Genomic DNA, 24,958 nt, shown 5'->3' with positions numbered 1-24,958 from the left:
TAGCATAAATGAGATAACACTAATTAAATTTCCTTACCTCATTATCTTTAAGAGGATTTCCTAATTCACATTTCACAGTAGTTACATTAAAAGGAACACATTCTATCTGATCTCCTTTCTAAAAATTAATATTCCATGAATTAATAAATTCATAATAAACTAAAGTGAAAGTAAAAAAAAAAATGAATATTTAAAAATTAATACCGTATATTCCGGCGCAAAACGCGTCCCGGCGTATAACGCGCACCCGTGATTTCTAAAAACTATTTTTAAATTTTAAGATACACTCTTCGTATAACGCGCACGAAAATTTGGATTGTACATGTGCAATATCTCATCTAGTATCAATAGAAAACCAGAAAGCCTTTTAGTGTGGGACATGTTTTTGTTCCACCTCACAAATACAAAAAAAATTGTCGAAAGAATGTAACACCGATATGGCAGTTATTCCAGGTAGATTAACACCATTTCTTCAGCCCTGCTTAAACAAACCATTTAAAGCCAATTTAAGAAAACAGTGGAACACTTGGATGTAGGAGGGCGAGAAAATCTTTACTAAAGGAGGACATATGCGCCATGCAAGTTTGGAAACAGTGTGCGAATGGATATTAAAGGCATGGGATGAAATTAAGCCTGAAATGGTTAGAAAATCATTCAAAAAATGCAGCATTTAAAATAATCTGGACGGATCAGAAGATGACTGTTTATTTATGGATGAGGATAACACAGATGATGAAGACGAAACAGATTGTGATGACGTGCCTGAAGAACTAACGGAAGACGAATATAATGAACTATTTATGTAATAACGAAAATCAATAAAGTATATAGGTAAAGGTATGTTAGTTCTTTAAAATAAAAGTATTTTTCTATATTTAAATATTTTTTTAATCTATAATTTTTTATATTCGGCGTATACCGCGCACCCGTACATTCCAATGTTATTTTTTGTATTAAAAGTGCGCGTTATACGCCGGAATATACGGTATTTAAAATAAATATTTAAAAATGAATTCCAAATCAATTTATTACAAGCATTATTATTATATTTGCTTAGATTCTGATTTTAAAAGAGAAAGCAAAACTTGTTACGTAATATTAATATTTTACACCAATATTCAAATTTTCACATAATTAACAAAAAATAATAAAATTTAAGATTTAATTTAAAGACATTGATAATTAACTGAATTTAAAAGGACTATCAGACTTATTAGCCAATTGTTAAGAGAATTCCCAAATATTATTTTAAATTTTTGATAGTTCCAACCCATATTTGATGTGAAAAACATAATCTAGCTTTTTCATAGTATTTTCTAAAATAAACAATTGATAATTTTTTTTTATCACAAGAATTAGAGAAAATACAAACACTTACAACCACTTTTTTTCCGACAAAGCTAAGGCTAGGTGGATGAAAAACATACAGCATAGCATCATAGGCAGGTTCTCGGGTATTCATTACTTTGACTGATAATGCAAGTTGCTTTTCACCCAGGAACAATATTGGCTTTCCTTCATCATCTCTAAATCATAAAAAAGCAAACATTTTTAGAACGTAAGCTTCTTAGATTTTAAAATGAATTTCTGTAAAATTGAAATTACTCGCGCAAAATGAAATACGATATAAAAATACACTTTTGAAACAAAAGAATATAACCAGTGGCGGATCCAGGTCACCCCCCAAACTGAAAAAATAAGTAAATAAATAATTTTTTTAATAGTTTAAAAAAGAAATAAAATATTTTAAAAATTTGTTAAACTGTTTCAAGAATCATAATCCAAAAGAGTAATAATCCGAGTATTTTTACCTCGTCAAACTGTTACAGAAGAAGATCTTGTAGTCATTCGTAAAACTGCCGAGTTTTATAAGAATCTCTTAAATGCTTCCGTAAAAGTTGTCGAAACAGAATTTCGTCCTTGGATGGCAAAATGGCAGCTAAAAAAGAAGCAGAACTAGAAGTGCCCAATGATCTTTCCAAGATTATTAATGCTTGTGACATTGATTTGTATCCATCAGTCAATATGTTGTTGAGAATTTTAATAACACTGCCAGTTAGTGCAGCAACAGCAGAACGCTCCTTTTAAACGCTGCAACGTCTCAAAACTTGGCTTAGAGGAACTCAAAATCAAGAACGATTAAATGGACTCGCATTATTAAACATTCATCGAGAAATTGATTTGGATGTTGAAAAAATCATTGACAGATTTGCCAAAGTGTCTAAAAAACACATTACATTTATTATTTAAAGATTTTGAATACTTGAATTATTTATGTATTGTTCAGTATGAAAAAAATAAATGAGAAGACTAGCATTAAAAACCCCAGTTTTTTTTTTTTTTTTCAAAAAAAATATTTAAAAAAAAAATTTTGTAAAAAAAATTTATTGTGGGGGGGATCTGAGTCTATAACCCCCCCCCCTAGAAAAAATTTCTGGATCCACCCCTGAATATAACATATACTACTTTTATAACATAACATTCATAATTTAACTAACAATTAAAATCTTAGTTCTTAGATTAAGACTGAATAAATAAAAAAATTTATTATATATAAATCCATATATGGCAGCTTAAAAAAGAAGGGTTTATTATTTCTTGTCAATGAAAAATAACATTCCAAAAAAATACAACTAATAAAAAATAAAAAATTTTAAAAAAATCCCTTATTTTTTTACAGTAAAAGTATAACTAAATTTATTTCCTGAAATAAAAAAATTTAAATATATACTCTGTTCAGCGAGAGCCAATGGTGAAAGAAAATGCAAAGGTTTTCAGCTTATCACCAACCTTACCTAGATCTGCTAGTTCTTTGCTGTCTAATTCTTTTCTTACTTACCACTGGTCAGGTTAATGCTCCTTGTCTTAACTTAGACAACAAACAGCTACAGCTAATGCCAAGTATTTGGTGATTTCGCTATCAGTTCTCATTGAACTAAGTATAGTATGATAATTTTGATATTGGCAATCATCTTAAATTTTTTATATAAAAATAAAGTTCACTATTTTTTTTCAGATGAAAATTATATTCTTAATATTATTCTGAAAAAAAAACTCAATTTATTTTATTATTTACTTATATCTTTCATACTTAATTTTAAAAATTTAAATATTAATACAAAATTTTAGAAAAAGAAAAGATGCAAAAAACTGTATGGAAATTATAGGTATTTAGAGCTTTATTTTTTCAAACTCTTTCATTTAGAAAATTATTCAGTAATTTTTACTTCTAATAAAAGATTGATTAAGTTCTTGTATTTTCGTTAAATTTTCAATAAATCATCTCATTAGTATACAAATGTTTAAAATTATTTAGAACAAAAAATAGTAAACAATTTAAAAACAAATACAACCAAAGAATAAAACACATCCTATAGTTGCAGTCACCAATCAAAAAACATTTAGAGGTATTTGCGAAAATATTCAGCTCTAATTTCCATACATTTAAAATTAAATAAAGAAGTTTAAAAAAATTCTTGGATATATACCAAAATTTTAATATTTTATTAGTTTTTGTTTTAGAAGATTTATACTATTGTTTCTTGCCTTAACAAAGATTTAAGTAACATTAATTTAAACTACATTGAATTCATGTACGTTTAAATAGGAATTAATTTAAAGGAGAAAAAAGTTAGAACTTATTACTTTGAAATGAGATTACTTACTTTGTTAGATTTATATCAACAATAACATTCAGGTCACTTTCACAAATATCATTTGAGCCACAATCTTTCAGGAATTTAGCCTGGAAAAAATCCAAAAGAAATTGTATTAAAAAATAATTAAGCTTATTTTTCATGAAAAACAGTTTCTCTTAAAACAAAAACTTCTTACTTTTTTTTTCATTTTAAAAGTAAGAATAAAATTAAACCAGACATTAAATCAAAAATATTTTTTACAAATATATCTTTTGCCTAATAATAATAACAATAATTTTTAAAAAAGAAAACAAACTAATTTCCAAACTAGAAGGAAATCAACTACAAATTTAAGAAACAAACTTTTACAAAATGGTAGCACATATTTCCAGAAATTACATTGCAGTTGATTTCTGCAGGTTTCAAATTAGGGGATTTTAAAACTTGCTCAGTATAGTAAAAATTTTATATTAAGAACACTCAAATCAACCACAATAATTTATGTTTTTTTGTTATTAAATTTGTGAATAAAAAAAATTACAAGCAATTTTTTTTTACACTTGAGGATGGTTTAAGCCCTGTTAAACTATGTACTTATGATTTGTAAATTCTTATTTTCACAATATGTTATAATTTAAACTACAACTTTAAATTATAAGAAATATAACAACTCCAGATACTTTCTTTTGAATTCGAGTGACATAAATATGCTAACTACAGGAATGAAAAACAATTTATGACATAAACATAATACAGTTGGGAACCGATTATCCGGAACGGTCGGGACCATCGCTATTCCGGATAACTGATTTTTCCGGTTTTCCGAATCGCTACAAAAAGCCGTTTTTTTTATTGTTAAATCCAAATAAAAAAATAGTTGGAAATAATCTTAAAAATAAGAAAAAACGATTAAGTAATACAATAATGATTATTTCCAAAATGGTAAGGTAAACATCTTTAAAAAAAGAGAGAAAAATCGTAAAATCTTCTGAGTAAAAAAAAAAAATTTTTTTTAAATGGCGAGAAATTTATCGAATTTTGTTCCGGTTTTTTGGTTCTCCAGTTTTCTGATTTCCAGATAACGGGCTCTGTACTTCACTTCAAAAAAAATTTAATATTTCTTTAAGGAAAACAAAAATAATTAAATTAAATTGCAAATATGTTGGTGAACTTGTTTTAAAATATGTTTAATGCTCGGATGACTAATCCACAACACAATGTGACCACAAAAGGTGATATAAAAGTTTCAAAGGTGATACAAATTATTTATTTCAAATTTAAAACATACCGAAAAGTAAAAACAAATAAAAATATAAATATTTACTTCAAAAATTTTGGATGCTTCTTGTTGATTAAGAATAGGATAACCATTCAAATCTGGCAATTCTAAACTAAATGAGGGCTGTACAGGATCTTTTTGTATCAGAGAATACGTCAATTTGAACTGTACTGGATTCTGTATATCACTTTTTTCCTATAATAATAATAAATGATTAAAAATAAGATAAATCAAAACATGTCACATATACTTTTTAAAATAAATTTTGCAATTTTTCTTTCAAATTTTAAGTTTCTTAAATGATTGGTTTAATAACTTTTGTTAGAGGTCATTTCATTTTTTACTTAGTTACATCACTTTCATTTTTTAAACCTAAATAATCTTTTTCTTATAAGTTTTTCTGCTAAAACGAAAAAGCATTTTTTTCCACTTCATAAAATAGTGTTTTAAATTTTTTACACAAAGGCAATATATTGGTTCTACTATGCCTAAAACTAGGTTCTAATAAATATAACTTAGTTCAAATCAAAATAATTAGTATAAAATTTTGGGCATTTCATTTAAAAATACTCTAAGTTCACTTAAAAGCCAATAAAAACAATTTAACATATTCATTAAACTATAGTATACACATAAAAAGATTTGCATAATATAAAAAAACAAACAAAGGAAGAATATAAATTTACAAAAAATTAACATGTTATCAAATGTCCATTCAAAAATGGTCATTTTGCCACAGGGTGACACTGACATAAACCCTTGTTATCTCATAGAGCAGTGTTTCCCAAAGTGTGGTAAGCATACCCCCAGGGGTACGGGAACAGTTTAGCCGGGGTACATGTTCGTATGCGAAATATCTTTCAACTAACGAAAATTTCAAAAACTATTATTTAAAAACAAAGTTAGTCATGAAAATTTATGATTACATATTTTTCTATTGGCTATTTTTTGCAGAGTTAACAATTAATAATTAATGGTGTCAACAGTCAGTTGTTATTTTTAACTTTTGTGCAATTTTTTACAGTAAAAAATACATTAATTTTTTATTAGTGGTACACAGCGTTACGAAAAATTTAGAAAGGGTACAAAAAAGTCGTGTTTGGGAAACACTGTCATAGAGGGTTGGGAAGCAAAGTTAATGGAGAAATTTTCAACCCACTGAGTCAGTGATAAATGATAGAAATATGAAATTTTTTATATTTCAACAATGAAAAATTTAAAAGTTTAATTAAGAATAGATTAGTTTAACAAAACTTTTTACACATATCAGCAAAACACAATACAAAAACATAAAACAAAATACAAACATAAAACAAAAGCAATTTTTAACTGTATAATTCGCACTTACAACTATTTGAGTATTTTTTCCTTTCTTTTTTTTAAAATAGCCTACGAAGAAATGTATTAAACTCTTCAAGTGTGACTAGAATAAAATAATGCAATTAATTTAATGTTATATCATATCCTCACCTTTAGATAAACAATTTCCTCAGAACAATGCATTCTACCGACAGAGCTGCCTTTTAAAACAATTTCTTTTTCAACAATGTTTGGTGTGTCACTACTCAAAGAGGATTTAAAACGAACCCTGTAATATTTTCGTCCAGTGAATGTTTCAGCCTCTATTTTGTATTTAAGCTGTTGTCCTTGAGAAGACGATATAGAAGAATTGAATTGAAAACAGGCTTCAAAAGAAAAGCTGGAAAAAAATATATTATTCAGTTACAAAACTAATTTAAACTTTACACTAAATCATGAACATTAAATTAGAAATTTTAATTTTCAATTTTTACCTCAAATATACAGGATAATATTTTATCGCCTACATTTGTTTTTCTCGTGTACGGTGATTGATTACACATTAGAAAGTCGAAAATTTTATTTAATCTTCTGTCTCAGTTTCTTAGAACTCTCAGGTTGTGGCTTTTCCTGGAACTTAAAACTAGTTTCTTCACAATTACTATAAGAAATTAACTATAAAAAATTAATAACTTGATAAAGTTTGTACAATTTGGCTTAGAGATAAAATGCTTAGTTGAAAAGTCAAAATGGTAGCTAAAACAGTGCGCAAATTTAAACTTAAAGTTCTGAAATTTTCAACAAAAAGACAAATTAGGGAAACAGCGTCTCTTAAACAATTCTCCTAAGAATTTCGAAAAGGGGCATACTCTATTTTACTCTATAGAAAATCTTTCTTTTACTGTGAATGTTTTAAACTAAACTATACGCTAATAATAAAATCATTCAAATATGTGCATTGATCAGAAGTCAATATTTAGTGTTTTTTGCAGTTCAATATTTTTTTAAAAACACTTACTTAGATTTGTGGAGTTTTTTTTTAACTTTCAATAGAAGCATGGTAATAATTATACTTGTAAGAAAAAAATAATAAAATTAACAAGCATAATTTTTAATAGTATTGATAGTAACTGTAACTCCTTAATACAATTTACAGTAACCCTATAAAACAAGAAAAAGCCTGACCAATTCACCTGGTGAAAATTGAACATGTTTATAACCTTTGAAACATTTAAATATTGGACTGAAATTGACTACTGTGAAAAGTTACACCTTTTTTTCTTTTAATTTCAGGTGTTTAACTTTTGTCAAATGATAAAATATGCAATCCTCCATGTATGTTTCAGCATATTCTATATATAGAGAGTTCAGCATATTCTAAATTTTCAAAAAACTGGTCAAAATGTATGATTACACATTAAAATTTGGCTTCCTTAAATAGGAGAAGGTAGGGAAAAGATTGCAATTGTATAAAACTAAACACTCAATTTATTAATATAAAAAATGAGAATTTTTTTGTAAGTGTGATTTAGACAAATTGAGTTATTTAAATAAAAACATTAAAAGTTTGCTTACAAAACATAAATACTAAGACACATAATTCTTGACATGAACATTGCTTATTATTATTATTGTACTTTGATTGCATATTCATTATTTTTGTGTGGAACAAACAATTCATGGTAAATAGAGATTTAATTTGTGTATTTATTTATTATTTTTTTAAATCTTATTTTAGCATTCACAGCTGAAAAACATTGTGTATGCATGTCAGACAACTGTATGGCATCTGTGAATGCTAAAATTAAAACAATAAGAAAATAATAGTAAGAATAAAAACTATTCTTATCATTCTTTTTAAATTTAAAATAGAATGCAAGAATAAAAATTATTCTTATCATTTTTTTTAAATTTAAAATAGAATGTAAGAATCAAATAGATGAAAATGCTACTTTAATCTAGGTGTATATATTTGAATCTTTTACCAGTAACGAAGATCAAAAGCTTTACTATAAACAGTACTTAAAAAAAAAAGGTCATACCACACATTAGGTGAGCTTTTGTCCCTTTCACACCCTTTTTCGTCTGGATCGATATTTTGGAGTTGGCCACTTACTGAAGTCACTATGTTTAACACTGGCCTAGATCTAAATTATTAAGAAATATTATTAATTTTTCTTAATAAAAAAAAACACATAATGAACAACACAGCTTTAATAGTTAATTTTTGTTATGAATGTATCCTTCAAAACAGAGAAGAGATTCTACTTCCTCTGTGCAAATCTACAGATTATCATGATTTGCAATCTACATATTCATTAACTAGCTACTTAAAATTTGTGAACATTTTTTGTAACACATTATTTATGGAAATGTGTTCCAATAAACCTAATTACCAAATTTTAGGGTTGAAAATATATCTGGAAATTTGAACTTCGAAGCTCTTGAAAAACCACATGATAGAAGCGAAATTTTAAAAATAAAATTTTAAATATCTAATAATTTCCTAACAGCTTCGGGCATATGGAGTCAAACATTAGCATTAATGACATTACAAAAAAGTAAACCATGTCATATGAAAAAAATATAAACCATATAAAAATATAAAAACCATCTTAAGAAATTAACAAAATACAAGTGAGATATAGACACAAAATAAAATAAATAAAAACAAATATAAGCAGTTGAATGGAAGGAGGTAATATTAAAAATCGAAATATAATAAATTATTTCTTTTACCTTAACATAACTGCTGTATCAGCTTCATAGCATCCAATTAATAAATCTGGATAACCATTACTATCAATGTCCATCCTCCCATTTAGTGAATAACCAAAGGTGGTTAGTCCACTAGCTTCGGCAACGTCTTTAGGGTGAATAACCTGAAATAAAATAATAAATTTAAAAAACTTCTAAAATCGAATAAAATGAACACAAACATTTTGGAATTTTATTATAGCTCATTATGCAAACAATATTCATAATATATTTTTTTTCTTTAAACTATAGTTTGACTTCAAAAAATTTAATTGTTAATTATTCAACCTTTAATTGAGATCTAGTGATATATAATAAGTTGTAAAATGATGCACTCTGTGTGCCCATCAGATATTCAATTTATAATTTGATTGTGTAATTGATTATAAGAAACACTTGAAAAAGATTATAATCAGGTAGAGATGCAATATTCTGATAACTTTTTACCTAGAAAAAATAATATTTTTCATTTAATGCTTACGTTATTTTAAATCAACAGTGCTTACTGCATAGAAACATACACTTGAATATGCAAAAACTTAATTAGTTTTAAAAAAATTATAGTGGAAAAAGTTAATTTTTGAGCATTCAAAAACAGGGGACAATCCTCAAGACTCACTAGAGGTGAATGAACCTTAGGATTATACAATTCATATAAAAGACAATATTTAAATTTAGTTAGAATTAACAAAATTTTTAATTCAATAATACAGAATAATGTTACATTAAATTCGTTATTATTAGTATTGAAATGCTGCAATAACCAAAATTCCTTAATATAAATCCCTTTTTTATAATAAATAAAAAAAGTTATTCAAAAATTTCAAATGGTGTCACATTAAAACATAAACCACTTAATTATTTATACAAAATCCTGTAATACTACTTTTTGAAATCCTACAGGATTTGTGACTTAAAGGTAAATGCCTAATTTGTAAGATAAAAAATTTAAATTTTTCTAACCTTTATTTAAAGAAATTGATAATAAATTAAAATTAACCAGCAGTTTTTATGCTTTTTCCCCAACATTTTAAAATTCAATTTTAAAACTGTCACTACATTTTCCATCTCTAAAATTTTTATAAATATACTTAGAACAAACAATATGCTTACAAACTTAGCTTGTCTTTTTTTTTAAAAAGCACACATGTAAACATTTAAAAAACTGAATAACTTTAAATTTATATAATCACCTGAGATGGAGTAAGAATAACACCTTCAGATGAGCCTGAATAAATATAAACAGCTCCACCTTTCTCTTCATATGGTGCTCCAACCGCCAGATCTGCACAAGAATATTACACGCTTAAAAATTATGAATAACAACATAAAAAAATATAAGTATTTTGATATTGAATAAAGTAAAGAAAATAGATGTAGAATTTGTGGCAATAAAAAAAATATATATATACTTCAAAAATTAATGTACAAATATTAGAGAGGGATTTAATTATAAACACTATTAATATTTTTTTTCATTTTGTTATTTATTGTAATAACAAATTAAAATTTACAATGCAGAATTAAAATAAAAATGAATATTTCTTTGGTAAACTTGTACTCATAGACTATATTAATTTTTTAAATAAATCCTCCAAAAATAGATAATTACTTAGTATAGGTACTTAAAACATAGTTTTTAATTATTAAAACTCATGAATGCATATTCCCTGGTATTTGGTAACTCGATAAACAATTTATAAAAACTAAATATGGTCAAGGTTGAAGTTTGTAAATGTATTGTTTGTAAATTTAACTTAAACAAATATTATTATTGATAAGCAGTGGTTTTTTCTTGCATTATTACTATCATTGTGCTCAGTTCAAAAATTGGATTTAACATAAACATTACAATAGTTTTAACACACACTATAAAGTTTGTTAGAAAATTATTTACAAGTAAAATTGTCAGTTAGATTAAAGAATAAAGAAAAATTTAAAAAAGTTAAGACAATAGTTTTAAATAAAATATCACATTAAATATTAAAGTACCAGGAAATCCATCTTGATTTAAATCACCAGCATTTTCAACAGAAAAACCAAATCTTGATTCGGGTTTCCCAGTAATCTTAATTGGTTCCGTTAACTCTGATAAACCCTGAAAAAAAATAATAGTTTTATAGCAGACGATTTTGTGAGGGATTTTGAAAATAACATTTTAAAAAGCCCTGATTTACCTCAGGAGAATTCATGTAAATATAGACAGCACCACCTTTGCCCTTCTTAAAGTAAAAAGGTGCTCCCACCACTAAATCTAAATACCTGCAAGAATGAAACATTTAAGCTTATTGAAACAATATCGAAATTTATGCAATGTTGCATAAAGAAACACAGAAAAAATAATTATGTATCTGAAGATGTGATATAACAACAAGAAAGAGTTCAAAATAGAAGAAATGAAAATCTAAACAATTTTTAATGTAATGAGTGTTTGCAATTGGAGAGTCAAACAATGATATTCTGAACTCCGAGAGAGATACTAATTTTGTAATATTGAAAATTCAGGATATCAAAATTCAAATATATTTCTTGAATATTCAGTCAACATTCATTCCTGACATTTTCAAATTAGAGTAACATGCATTCATTTCGAAAAACAGTTAACAGTTACTATAAACAATGTCAATACCTTTGCTTTTATGCTTGATTTTAGGTCATGCTGAAATTATTTTGTTTGTCAGCTTCCCTTTCTGGTGCAAACCCAAATGCTGTAACCTCTCTTAATATTTTTGATTCGTCCAAAGCACCACATACCAAAGCAATATTATCCATAATAATCAAAAATAAATATTTTATAAATAACAGTTTCTTTTGGATTCAGTAAATTTGTAAGTTCTTTCCTATTTTAAGAGCTATTTTATTTTATTTATTTCTTATCTATTACTATGTTTTAAAAGTCTACTTCATCAGAAGTGGATGATTCAAGCAACTTCTTTCGAAACACGGCAATCTCCTTTTTATTAGAGTTTTAAGAACTGGTTCATAAGATTATCCAAGAAAAGATCTTGAGAATTGAATTTCAAGAAAGCATTTAAAATTTTTCTGAATTTAAGAAAAATAATTTATTGGCGATAAAAATATTTCACTAAATCTAGTCACTGATAAATGCATTAAGCTGAAAAAGTTTTTTTTTTCTATTAGCAAAGCAAATGCATAAGGTATTTAGATTTTTTGCTGTCATGGAAAAATTTATGTCAACAAAGCTCATGATATCAAAGTTTGACTGCACTATGTTGCAATATAAACCCAAAAAAATGTGCTCAGTATGGATCCAAAGTAATCTAAAAATAGATTTAATTTTCTGTTAATGACTTAGATTTCAATTTTCTGTTAATGACTTATATTCAATTTTCTAGTTATGAGAACTTTTTAATCCCTATCAAGAGTCAGAAATCGATTTAAGTAATTTGTTTTATAACAAAAGAGTTGTCATGTCCAGAATTATAGCTGGACCCCATATGCTTTCTCACATCGGTACAGCTGCATTTATCTACCATCTGCAGTTATATCAAAAAAAAGGAAAATACATGGTTTTGCTTTCTTTGATACACAATTGGCAAATTAACACAGAGGAAAGAAGAATCAAGAAATCACATCAGTTTATAAATGCTCATAATGATTGTACTACATGAGTTACACAATTTCTTACAGGGCATATTATTTTTTTTACAGTGGAAGAAACTTAACAATCATCAAATAATTTTAAGTATTACACAAGAATACAAATAATTAAATACAAATAATTAAACTGTAATAATTAAATATAAATAATTAAACAAGAATACAAATAATTTTAAGTATTAAACAATCATACTTAAAATTAAACCATAACAAATAGTAATTTTTTTAAAATAAAATAAAAATAATTTTAAACCTGATTATATTTTAAAACTGAGAATAAAATACATTGTTTAAATAATTAAGGATTTCAAAAATACAATACTCAGATATATAAACATGAAATCAAAGTAGTGAAAACTTTCTTAATAATTATCAATCATTAAAAAATCACTAAAAAAAATTAACCTACCCATCATTATTTATATCAATTGAGGTAAGTGAATATCCAAATGAAGAAGCAAAGTTGTCTCCACTCAGAATCAGTTGAACATCAAATATAACAGCTTTATTTATTTTTGTGAAGAAAACAACTTGTCCTGTACCATTTGATCGAGGAGCACCCGCAACATAGCTTTGTTTACCATTGAAAAAGGCGCCGGAAGTCACAGCCATACCTAGAATTCAAAATATCTCATTAGAATTTTTTTAAGTTACAATAATTAAACAGAAAACTAATACTCGAAATTTCCTTCAATGAGAAAGATAAAAAAAAAATTTAAAAAAACTGAATAGTATTGAACAAACAAGAAGTAGTTTGAACATACAATTAAATCATTCACCATACTTTTTGGACAAATTCATTACATACTTTTTGTACTTGAAACTGAAAATTCAGCTAAAGAACAAAAGTTTATCGATTTTTGAATATGTTAAGATTATCAGATTTGAAGGATTCAAAAAGATGATGTTACAAGTTGTTTCAGAATTTTTTACAGCTAAGTAAAGAAGTACATTATTGCAGCTAGCTTAAAATAATTAATAGCTGCATCTTATAAAATTAATGTTAAATTAGTTAATACAAGGGGTGATCAAATGAAAAGGTACGAAACGACAAGGTGGGTACAAGTGTAGACTTTATTCAAAATATACACCATAGGCCTGAGCACAATGATCCCACTGATGAACAAGTCACAGGATTCCTTGTTCTCAGAATTCCTGTGGCCGTGACGAGACCCAGTCCTTCACAGCATCCTTGAGTATGTCGTCCGAGTTGAAGCACTTCCCTTTCAGGCGTTTCTTCAGTGGACCAAACACATGGAAATTGCAGGGCGATATGTCCGGACTGTAGGGCAGATGCTCCAACGTCTCCCACTTGAACTTGGCCAGTTCCATGTGTGTGACTCTCGAGACATGTGGACGTGCGTTATCATGGAGCAGAACCACATCCTCTGTGAGCAGTGGACACCACTTTTGATAAGAGCCTCTGCTCTCTCCTGCGCATGCGGGAGCCCGTGCATGCTCCGATCCCAGTCAGAGACTCCAATCGCAGCCCGAGATCTCTCGCTACGCTCTCCCATGGCGGAATATGCAAATACATAACTGTTACGTTTTCATGTTGTTTCGTACCTTTTCATTTGATCACTCCTTGTAACAACAACGCCAGCACATGATCTACGCAGCAACGACACACCTATGCCTCCAACAAGACACATATCGGGAATATGGTCGTGGCCGCAGAGACAAGTTACAAACAATATTTTTTTCCACTGCCCTTCAAGACATACAAACAACACAAGAGTAAATTTAATATCAAAATATAATATTTGATTAAGCCAAAAATTCTAAGACTAGCAACTGAATTCAATGTTTAAAGTTAAATGCACAGCAATGTTTTAAAAAAAATTGATAAAATTTCAACAGTATTTTGAAAATATTTAAATCTTTACGCAAATGGTGATGAAATTATGAGCAAACAGCGTCGTACCTTAAGCTGATTTTGGGATTGAAAATTAAAGGATTAAATTTCATGTCAGTTATCCTAAAACTGAGAAATTATTCAAAAAATCCTTTAAAGAACAACAGGAAGAGAAAGAATGGTTTGCTGTGTTCTGCTTAACAAACTAAGATTCATTCTCATCGATTTTCTATTCAGTTACTAAGTAAATCATCAGATGGCACTGGGGAAAAACTACAAAACAACATTTTCGGCTGCAAGTCTCATTATTTTAACTGAAATAATTGCTCAGACATCTGTTAATTATGTCCTCAGACTGCTTACATTGTTGTTGCAAAGGGTATTTGTTTCAAAAATATTGTTTTATAGGTTTTTTTAATTAACAGTATTGTCCGTCAATAAACTTTTTAACTAAATTTGAAACTTGGTGAGAAAAACTATCTTGTTTTACTAAACAGAATGCACCAAAACATGTTTCTATTTTTGTCTTCTAAGTGAAATTTATACAGGTTGGCAACTTATGCATTAAAAAATTTTATTTTATACTTCATTAAAAATTTATTTCATTTTTTTTTACATCAGTTAATTTTTTTAAACTTATAAAGTGATCTCACTATACATGCATTTAATTATAATAACCCACAATAAAGTATAGATCAAAAATTAAAATTAAAAAGTCTAAAATTTACAAAGCAGATTTATTAATAATAAAATTAACTTTAAAAAAATCAAAGTCTATTTTACTCACCGAGATAGCTGTACTTATCAACAGGAGAAGCATCTTCCATAATTGGACCATAATACCAACGTTTATCATCACGAATTTTAAATGAAATGCTAGTGGTAAATACTGTACCCCGCCATGTAAAAGGACCAGGTGTACCAACTACTATAGTGTTCCCCTGTAACAATATAAAATAATTTTAATATAAATACAAAGAAAAAGAACACAGTTTTAGGACACTTTTAGCAACTAAATTATTAAAATCAGAGATTTCCAGAAAATTAAATTACTGGCTGCGAAATCAAAAACAGGAAATACTCCAAAAATAATCAGTGAAAAACACTTTCAAAGGCCTTGATAATACACTTAGAGGAGTTCATCAAATGTATGTATGCATTGCTTATAGAAAATGTTTTTGATTTTTTTCAGTATCACTATAATAATACATGAAATTTGAAAAAAAAATACAGTTCAGACTAAACTATACTTAATCAAATTAAATTATAAGAAATTTTTTGGCCTAAAATTAAATACATTAATCAAAATATATTTTTTAAAATTTTTCTGCCTCTGCTTTTCTTTTTAAAATTAACTACAAAAATTGAAGTTATGAATAATAAAATAGCTAATTATTATAGTTAGAAATTATAATTATTCAAAATATTATAAATTAATCAATTTAAAAATATATATTTATGATGCCTGTAAATATTTATAATGTACAATGGATGGTTGGTTGATTGTAAACAAAAATAAGCTTCCTAAAATCCGAAGAAATTTAAAAAACTTCTGGTGTATCCTTCCGCTTATGTTATGCTTACAAGGCGATGTGTGAACAGGCTTAATATTCCAGGAAGTTTAATTTTCGTAATTTTTTTTTTCAAATGCATGTGAAATTTTACCATTTATAGGAGTTTTCTGTAATTTATAAATTCTAAAAGGTCATGACCCTAAAACAAATTTAAGTAATTTAATATCACAGTTTAAGGTTTGCCACATTCTGAGCGTTATCCCTTATTTTGCTATAATTATGTAAAATATCACCATTTGTTATTTTTTGTTTAGCATCATAGCATGATGGTGGAAACTTCTGAATTCATTTGTTATTTGTTTCAGTGAACATTTAGTTGAAAGAACATGTTATATCGAGAACACTACAAATGTAATAATATTAAATGACGCACTTCTCCAAACTAAGGAGTAAAAATCAATCGGCAGTAGTAATCTGTAAGTCTTACAACGAATTTGAATCACTACCACCATCTGCTCTTCGCTTTAAATGGTCAACTATCTATACAATCAAAATTATTTATTTATTTTACACAAATAAACTTCCAACAAAGCATTTTTATATTATCACTCCGGAATCTAACCTAATAGATAAAATACTTAAAAGGTGACCTTAATATACAAGTTTAAAGATTTCTAACCAATAAATTTTTAAAATACATATTTTGCATTAACACACACACATAGATATATATACATATATATAGCATAATTGAAAAGCTTAGAGGAAGAAACAATTAAGTAACACTTAAGTGAATTTGAGTAAATGAATGCTTAAGTTTTTACATTACTAATTTTTCAATAAAAATAATGCAGTTTCATGCAAAAATGACACATTTTAATTTATAAAAATATTTTTCATAATATAGGTTACCGCTTCACAAATTTCTGCCGCTGAGCACTAATCCACTCAGTGAACATGCAGTTTTTTTTCATTCTCAACTTCTTAACTTTGATTTTAGAAGACAAGAGAACACCTGTTTAAAGAACAAAGTCACATTCACCTTCAAGAAGAATTCTTTCAAATAGAAGTAATCAACAATTGGGCAAAATGGAGGTAAGAACTACAAAAACCTTTTGTGATTAGTCCGATGCCAATGGAGCTCTGGTATGCTTCTATCAAAGTATAATTTGCAACAGCAATGCAATTTTCACCAACAGAGAGCAAAAGAAAGTTTAACTATCTATCTCCGCTGAGCCATGCCGATTTTTATGAAAAAGTTGGATTTAGTTTTCTCAAACATATAAGTAAGCTTATCATTTTGGATAATAATTAATAATTAAAAATAATTAAAATTAATAAATCATTTGAAAAAAAAACATAATTTTTCCTTAATGTATGAAAGCTGCTTCAAGTTTTTCATTTTCAAAATTTTTTCTGTCCCCGCGCCTTAGCGTTCAATGCCAAGCAAAATTTTCAAGAGTTGTTTTCTGACTATTTCTGATTATAGTCACTTCCGCCCAATGAATACTCAAATAAAATGTCACTTAGTCAATTCTTCCACCGAGTATCTTCGGAATGAATAAATTTAGCAGTAAATAAATGTTATATATAGCTAAAATAAGAACTTTCCCCAAGAAATCTCAATTTTTCTAAAAATATCACTTAGTCGGTTTTTCCAATAAGCTCCTCAATTATAGTAAACATTATACTTACATCAGCAACCATACCACTTGTACCTGCTTGACAGTACCCATATTGTTCATGAGCTTTATTAACAGGACGATTTCTACAAGGTTCAAAAGCCTTTTCAAGTTTTAAATTTTGAGACAAAGAGTAACAAATGCCTTGACCCCATTGATAGTCTGGACCAGACAACACAAATCGGTGGGCGCATGACTAAAATAGAATTATACAATATTTTAGAACTGATATAGTAATGATAACTAACTCAATGATATAAATCAGTAAGCAATAAAATTTATAGTCAAATAATTGTTAATAATATTGCAATAATAATAGTAACAACAATAGTCAGGATTTGCTTCAGCCCACAGAAACAAAATGCTACCCAAAATCATTTAAATTAGGTACAAATGTAATAAAATAAATCCCAGTCAAGTTACTAAGACACACTCTTTAATAATAAATAAAAATACAATAAAAAAATAATAATTCTAAAGAAAGTGGAACAAAGCTTCAATCAGCCTATTTGTAAGGAAGAATGTTGATTGCTCCAAGTAATGAGGAATTTTAAAATAGAACCTTGATTTTTTCAAGTAATTCAAAGTGAACCTACTTCAGATAACATAAATCTTTGAGCTATAGATACAAATCTACATTTATTCTGAAAATCAAGATTAATTTTTCATTACAGAGCTTTACATTTTACCCAATCAATTCTTTCAAGAACTTATAATACTAAATCTTCTTTTTAATTTAAAATTTATTTTTATATCATAAGATATTTTGTACCATCATTGCACCAACTGACAAAAGCAGTTTGAACATAATAGATATCTTTAAAATTTGTAATATTAAATTTTGAATTCAAAAATTCTCATCTGCGGGAAGGGAGGCTCATTTCTTTGCAGTAATTGGTCAAAACATGTTTTTCAATAAGTGAAAACAGCAAAATTCATCATTTTGAAGCTAAAAAAAGGGTTTAGAATTGAACATAGAAAAATACACCATATATTCTATACGCTATTTTCAAAACCCCTGAAGTAGAATTGATGGCATGAAACTGTAGCACTATCGCCATCAAATTCATCTTCGACCTCAATGCTGATTGACAGAGATTATTGTAAAAATTCATCATAATCTAACGTAATTGTAATAAAATTTGTAAATATATGGCCCCAAAAATTATGCCTAAAACTTTTATGATGTTTAAACTTAAGCTGAATTTTGCACAATGAATAAATAAAATAAATCATTATGCAGTAAAGTCTGTAATCAAGTAACAGAAGAAAAAAAATGCTTTAATATTTGTTATTTGCAGTGAGTGTTCTTTCAATGCAGATGTAGTGATAGTTTAATAAAAAAAGTCTCAGCAATTTCCTCCATTTGATTGTTTGCTTTTTAAAAATAAAACTTAGATGAAAAGTAATCTGCAAATGCTCTAATAAACTGTAGTACCCAATAATTAGCTGGAAAGGTTTCTACTACCAGGAAATTAGAATTCAAAAATTAGTTTCAACAATTGCATCAAAATAAAAAATGGAAATCATTGAATTCGAAAAAAATACATTTTAAGTTAATGAAATTTTTCATTTTAACTAAACACACTGATGAGTTACACAATTTGTTTGCTTGAAAACACTTAAGATGAAATAGCCAGTAACATCTAGTTGTTTTTTTTTTAACATAACAAAGAGCCAATCTACTAATGTACATATTATTAGAAAAATTTCATAAATACAAGCAATTAAGATGTTATAAATAAAAGAAGAAAATACATGCCATCACATAGCTTCCTGGTCCTCCACTCGAAACTGTTACTCCTAGCCATTGGTCGTTTTTAATAACTCCGTAATCGTGATCTAATTTTTTAAAAAAAAGGGATAAGAATCAAAGAAAGCACTTATTGTAGTTCAAGTATTAGGTTATTAGCAATCGAGCATTATTAAAATACAATTCATAAAAATTATCTGACTTCTTAATTATTTCTCTAAGGAACACATGATTCAAAGTTCACCATGACAACAAGATTTGAGTAATTTTTAACAATATGTGTGCCATTTCAAACGTTTGAAACTAATAGTAAACTAAAATTAAATTTACAATTTTTTTAACTGAAAAAAAATTGTAAAAATTTTTTATATTTAGTAAAAACACTTTTAATTAAAATTAGATCAAGATTCATAATTTCGAAAATCTAAATTTTGCTTAAAAATGTACTTTTATCTTAGAACTGGACCTAATATCTGTTTATGGTACTGCAATAATTTTATGAACCATACTATTTTTATATTTGCTTATAATGGTATTTCCTGATCAATATTTTCAGCTTTAAAATAAACCTTATACTTACAACTCTATATAATTTAAATTTTCTAAAAAGAAATTAATTTTAAAATAAGATAGAATAAATTGCAATAAATAATAGTACACAGCGACGAAAATATGTCAATATGAATAACATTAGAAAAAAAATAACAAATCTACAGTGTAAATAAATAATAAAATAACAAATAAAATATGTAACATTCTGTTCTTATTAAATTCAATTTTAATTGAAATATACTTATTGAACAAATCTTAATCAAAAGAAAACAAATTATTTTCAACATTTAACAAACTAAATCAGCAAAAAGGTTTATTATAGTTTTCAAAATAAATTTTAAATTTGTTCTACTTAAAACCAAAATACTTACTAAGATTTTGATCTATTACAAGTTGAGAGCAATCAGTTTTATAATTTGTTAGAGGACAACTATACACAGCACCAGAATGGTTATAGCCAACTGTTCTAGCCTTGGGAGCACCAATTAATAATCTGAAACAAATATAAACAAATTAATATTCATATAAAAGGTAAGAAATGATTTATTTTCAATTTATGTACAAAAAAAATATCAAACTTGCTTTTTTAAAGGTATGTTAAATGATTATCAAATTTCTGTGTGACAAAATAGTATAAGATAGCAAAGCATATAAATTATCCTTACTTAACAATTTGTTTATGATATTTTCAGATACTAGTTACAGTAATTTTTTTGATATATTGAGGAAAGAAATAATAATCACAATTTAATATTTTTGATATAGTGAATTCAATGTTGAATTAGTTTTTTATTATTATCCTTTTGGATTTCAAATTGTTAACTCAAAAAAGCAAATTTTAAAAAAGCCTAGCTTTGAAAAGAGTGTTAAAAATAATCAAATAAATGCAGGATAGAGAGGATCATAACAATGGTTACAAGCAAAACATTATTTGCTTTTTATGCATTCAAAAAGAAAGAAAACTCATGATTCAAAATTATGACCATGTTATTATAAAAATAGATAAATACAGTCCTATTCAGAAGATACAGTCTTACAAAGAAGAAAAAGTACATAAAAATTTAAAAGAACAATAATTAATTTGCAGTCTTACAGAGTAGAAAGAAAAAAAATTCTAGTACGTAATAAGGAATCACAACAGAGATGGCAATGCATTAGAATTTAATCCTAGTACAGATTAAAACTTAAAAAAATACATGTCTCATGCCAAGGTTTGTAGGGAAGCAAGCATGCATCATATGTATGTTCTTAAATTTATCTAACATGTTTTTGACAAATTCGTGAGTTAATTTTTCCAGAAGAATAAGTTAAATATACTTATCACACATTGATAAATTGAATTTAGTCAAAAATATGCTATTCATAGTATTATTTTTAAAAACAAAACTTGAGCACTCATATCAAATACTATTTTTGAATAAAATATGCATTTAATTGAAGGGGGGGAAAATGAAACACTTCAGATAGAGACAAAAAACAAAATACGACAATAAAAATAAAATGGAAATTAAAACAAGACGTTGCTTAAGTTAATCAAACATCGTTCAATTTAATTAAATTCTAATGTCAATTTACTTATTTTTAACACTTTTACCTACTTTAACATACACAAAATATCCAATAAAAACAAATGCTAAAAATCATAAGATTAATTTCAAGGAAAATATTTGGGATATCTCGCTTGTGTCACCATCTACCGACTAATATAGAAACAAAATGATACACTTGATTCTGACACTTCAGGTAACTAATTTTTCCAACGGTAGAACACGTTTTCGTTCGAATATTTCGTTCAATAAATTTGATAATGATTTTTACCACCCAAACAAATAATTGAAAGATTCAGACATACATATGTGAAAGTCCTTAATAAAAAGATTTGTATGTGTAAAAGGGTCCAGACAAAAATTAAAAGTTCTTCTGTTTAATTTTCAAAAATGTCTGCTTTATTTCATTAGTACTGAAAAATTGTTTTTATAAAAACTATTTTGCCATGATTTGATATTATAGTACTGTTGTTGTTGTAGTTCATTTACGTTGCACTAGAAATTGGCGACGGTCTGGGAAACATCCCTAAAAGGATGATCCGAAGACATGCCATCACAATTTTGATCCTCTGCAGAGGGAATGGCACCCCCGCTTCGGTAGCCCGACGACCTGCACGCGAAGTCGAGCACTTCACGGTAGAACAGTTTAACGAGGACCAATATCGCNGTCTATTATTTAATTTTTAAAAATAATTTATTAATAACTTATTAATTAATAATTAATTAATAAATAACTAATTAAATTTTTAAAAATGTCTAGTTTATTTCAATAGTACTGGAAAAAAAATTTTATGAAAGCTATTTTGCCATGATTTGATATTATATTACTGTTGTTGTTGTAGTTCATTTACGTCGCACTGGAGCTGCACAATGGGCTATTGGCGACGGTCTGGGAAACATCCCTAAGGATGATCCGAAGACATGCCATCACAATTTTGATCCTCTGCAGAGGGAATGGCACCCCCGCTTCGGTAGCCCGACGACTGCACGCGAAGTCGAGCACTTCACGGTAGAACAGTTTAACGAGATCCAATACCGCACACCCTCGTTCCCTACGCAGACTGATCCAAGTAGTCACCCACCCGCACATTGACCGCAGCCAGTAATGCTTGACTTCGGTGATCTGCTAGGAGCCCTGTCTTAACGATCAGTTCACTGCGGGAGATATTATAATTATAATAATAAATCCTTTGCATCCATACGTAATTCTCGCATATTCGCGGTTAGAAAGAAGTGGATTTTTTTAAGTAAACCAATTAATGTTTAAATTTACCTCTGTAATTAAATTTATTTCCATTATTGTTAAATATTTTTAAGTTTAAATTTTTCGCTTGTTCCATGTCTTCATGAAAATTAAAGTTAATGACCGAAAACTCCAATTGTCTAGAGTGCATAGTACAAGCGAAGAAACTGACAGTTTTATTTACGCGTATGCTACATTTGAGCACTGCTTATAGGGAGCACCTGAGCCTAAGTACGCTACTAGGCAGTTTGAAACAAGCGGGGCCCAGAGTTTATTGTAAATAACCAAATAGCCTCGTTAAAGCTTTGTTGCATTAAGACAGAAAATTCAGTCTGATTAAGTAATCCTTTACTCATTTTTAATTGGCCGAAAAACAGATAAGCTCTTGTTATAAGCCTAAAAATATCGAGCAGATTTAAAAAATATAGAAGACTTTTAAAATTATCCAAGTTCATTGCATAACGTCAGCGATATTTGCATAAGTCGAGTTTTTCAATTAGCTTATGACATATACAAAAAGACGATCCCGCGAACGCTAAAATACTCTTCTGAATAAATAACCTATTATTATGCAACATTTTTATGGCATGAAAGAAAAATAAAGTAACTGCCCTTATTCTAAGCAAACTGCGTAAATATTCTGCTAGCTAATGTAACCAGAATAATATTGGGATGAAAGTAAAAAAGAAAGAAATTTACTCTTCAAGATAAAAAATGAAGCAAGAAAACAATTGTGGCAATATAGTATAACGCTGAGTCAGAAAAAAAGTGTCATTTACTTCATTAAGAAATAAACGATTCGAAAGCTGCACCCACAAAACTGAATTCGCTTTCTTTCAGAGGAAATGCGAATAGACTGAATATACCATCAAGTATTAACTTATTTAAAGAAGGGTTGGGCAATAAATAAATGATAGGATGTTACTAGGCGTATAATTTTTTTTTCATTGTCTTACTGTTTAATCCTCTGCAAAAAATAATGTGTGAAAGCGTTAAGGACAAAAGACATTTCTAACCCAAGATAATGATAGTTCATTATATGAGGAATTCACAAAAATGATGACTTTCTTGATGGAGTAGCAAGACTAGAGTGACTAAGGCTACACTCAATAATATTTGTAACTAACATATACCGTCGTTGTATAAGTCGACCTTTTCGAACCCCAAAATTGTACGAAAATCTAGGGCTCGAATATTACATCGGCAATAGATTTGGATAATCGTTAATCGCGAAATATCGAAGCATTAAAACAATGAGATAGATATGAATAACTATATATTTACTTTTTTTAAAACCTTGTTTTAATTTTTTCTATACAATTAATTTTGCATTTCCTCCCATCATTATTATTTATTTTTTTACACATAAAGGTTTGTTTGAGAAATATTACTATAAATTATATCCAGAACAAAAAATTAAGAATGTTAAAAGTTAAGATAATTTATTAAGATAATTATTTATATTATAATAATAATTATTTCAAAAAATGCAACGCTATGAAACATATGTAGCTAAAAATTTAAAAATTATAGAACATCATCTATGTCGGTCAACAATCATGCAGTTTTGCAGTGTCGTCATACGAATCCCTCAAAGCAATGATTTTATTTCATCCTCGTCNAATTTATTAAGATAATTTATTAAGACAATTATTTATATTATAATAATATTTATTACGAAAAATGCAACGCTATGAAACATATGTAGCTAAAAATTTAAAAATTATAGAACATCATCTATGTCGGTCAACAATCATGCAGTTTTGCAGTGTCGTCATACGAATCCCTCAAAGCAATGATTTTATTTCATCCTCGTCTGCTAAATCTCTCAAAAATTCCTCTCCATCCCCATCCAAAGAATTGGAAATTTTTCACACTTTTTAAAAGATTTTGCAGTAAAATATAAATTTCAGTATTTTTTTTTTTTTTTTTCAGTAGTCGACTTATACACCCGATATTCTAGAAATTCACTATCTCGTAATTAAAAATAAAAAATCGATTTTTATAACTAGTCTAATCATACACCTTGATATTAGGTATATAATTTTTCATCTATGAATAAATAGACGCAATTTAAAATTATGCCTTTATTGTAACTAACGTTACAGTGGATGAATTTTCCTCACAAATATGACCTCTTTTAATATATGGATCGATTAACATAAATAAAATTAATCTGGGATGATATTTTTTTGTTCAAAAACCACTGGTTAACAAA

At 27.4% G+C, this 24,958-nt stretch overlaps 1 protein-coding gene across 1 annotated transcript in view; it reads right to left on the bottom strand.

Annotated features, from left to right (window-relative positions):
- The window catches only part of LOC107443562 (integrin alpha-PS1), a gene marked incomplete at its 5' end in the record, with an annotated part of 110,291 nt that overhangs the window by 9,587 nt on the left and 75,746 nt on the right, over positions 1-24,958 (bottom strand). The window contains 15 exon segments of the mRNA XM_043041376.2: positions 38-118; positions 1,379-1,526; positions 3,666-3,745; positions 4,963-5,112; positions 6,388-6,616; positions 8,259-8,363; positions 8,956-9,098; positions 10,167-10,258; positions 10,966-11,071; positions 11,151-11,235; positions 13,004-13,208; positions 15,237-15,390; positions 17,659-17,841; positions 19,408-19,487; positions 20,322-20,443. Of these exon segments, the coding sequence (XP_042897310.1) occupies positions 38-118; positions 1,379-1,526; positions 3,666-3,745; positions 4,963-5,112; positions 6,388-6,616; positions 8,259-8,363; positions 8,956-9,098; positions 10,167-10,258; positions 10,966-11,071; positions 11,151-11,235; positions 13,004-13,208; positions 15,237-15,390; positions 17,659-17,841; positions 19,408-19,487; positions 20,322-20,443 (1,963 nt within the window).

This window comes from Parasteatoda tepidariorum, chromosome 1 (assembly GCF_043381705.1).
Source record: "Parasteatoda tepidariorum isolate YZ-2023 chromosome 1, CAS_Ptep_4.0, whole genome shotgun sequence".
Classification (NCBI taxonomy): Eukaryota; Metazoa; Arthropoda; class Arachnida; order Araneae; family Theridiidae; genus Parasteatoda; species Parasteatoda tepidariorum.
This window is presented reverse-complemented; position numbering and strand designations above follow the sequence as displayed.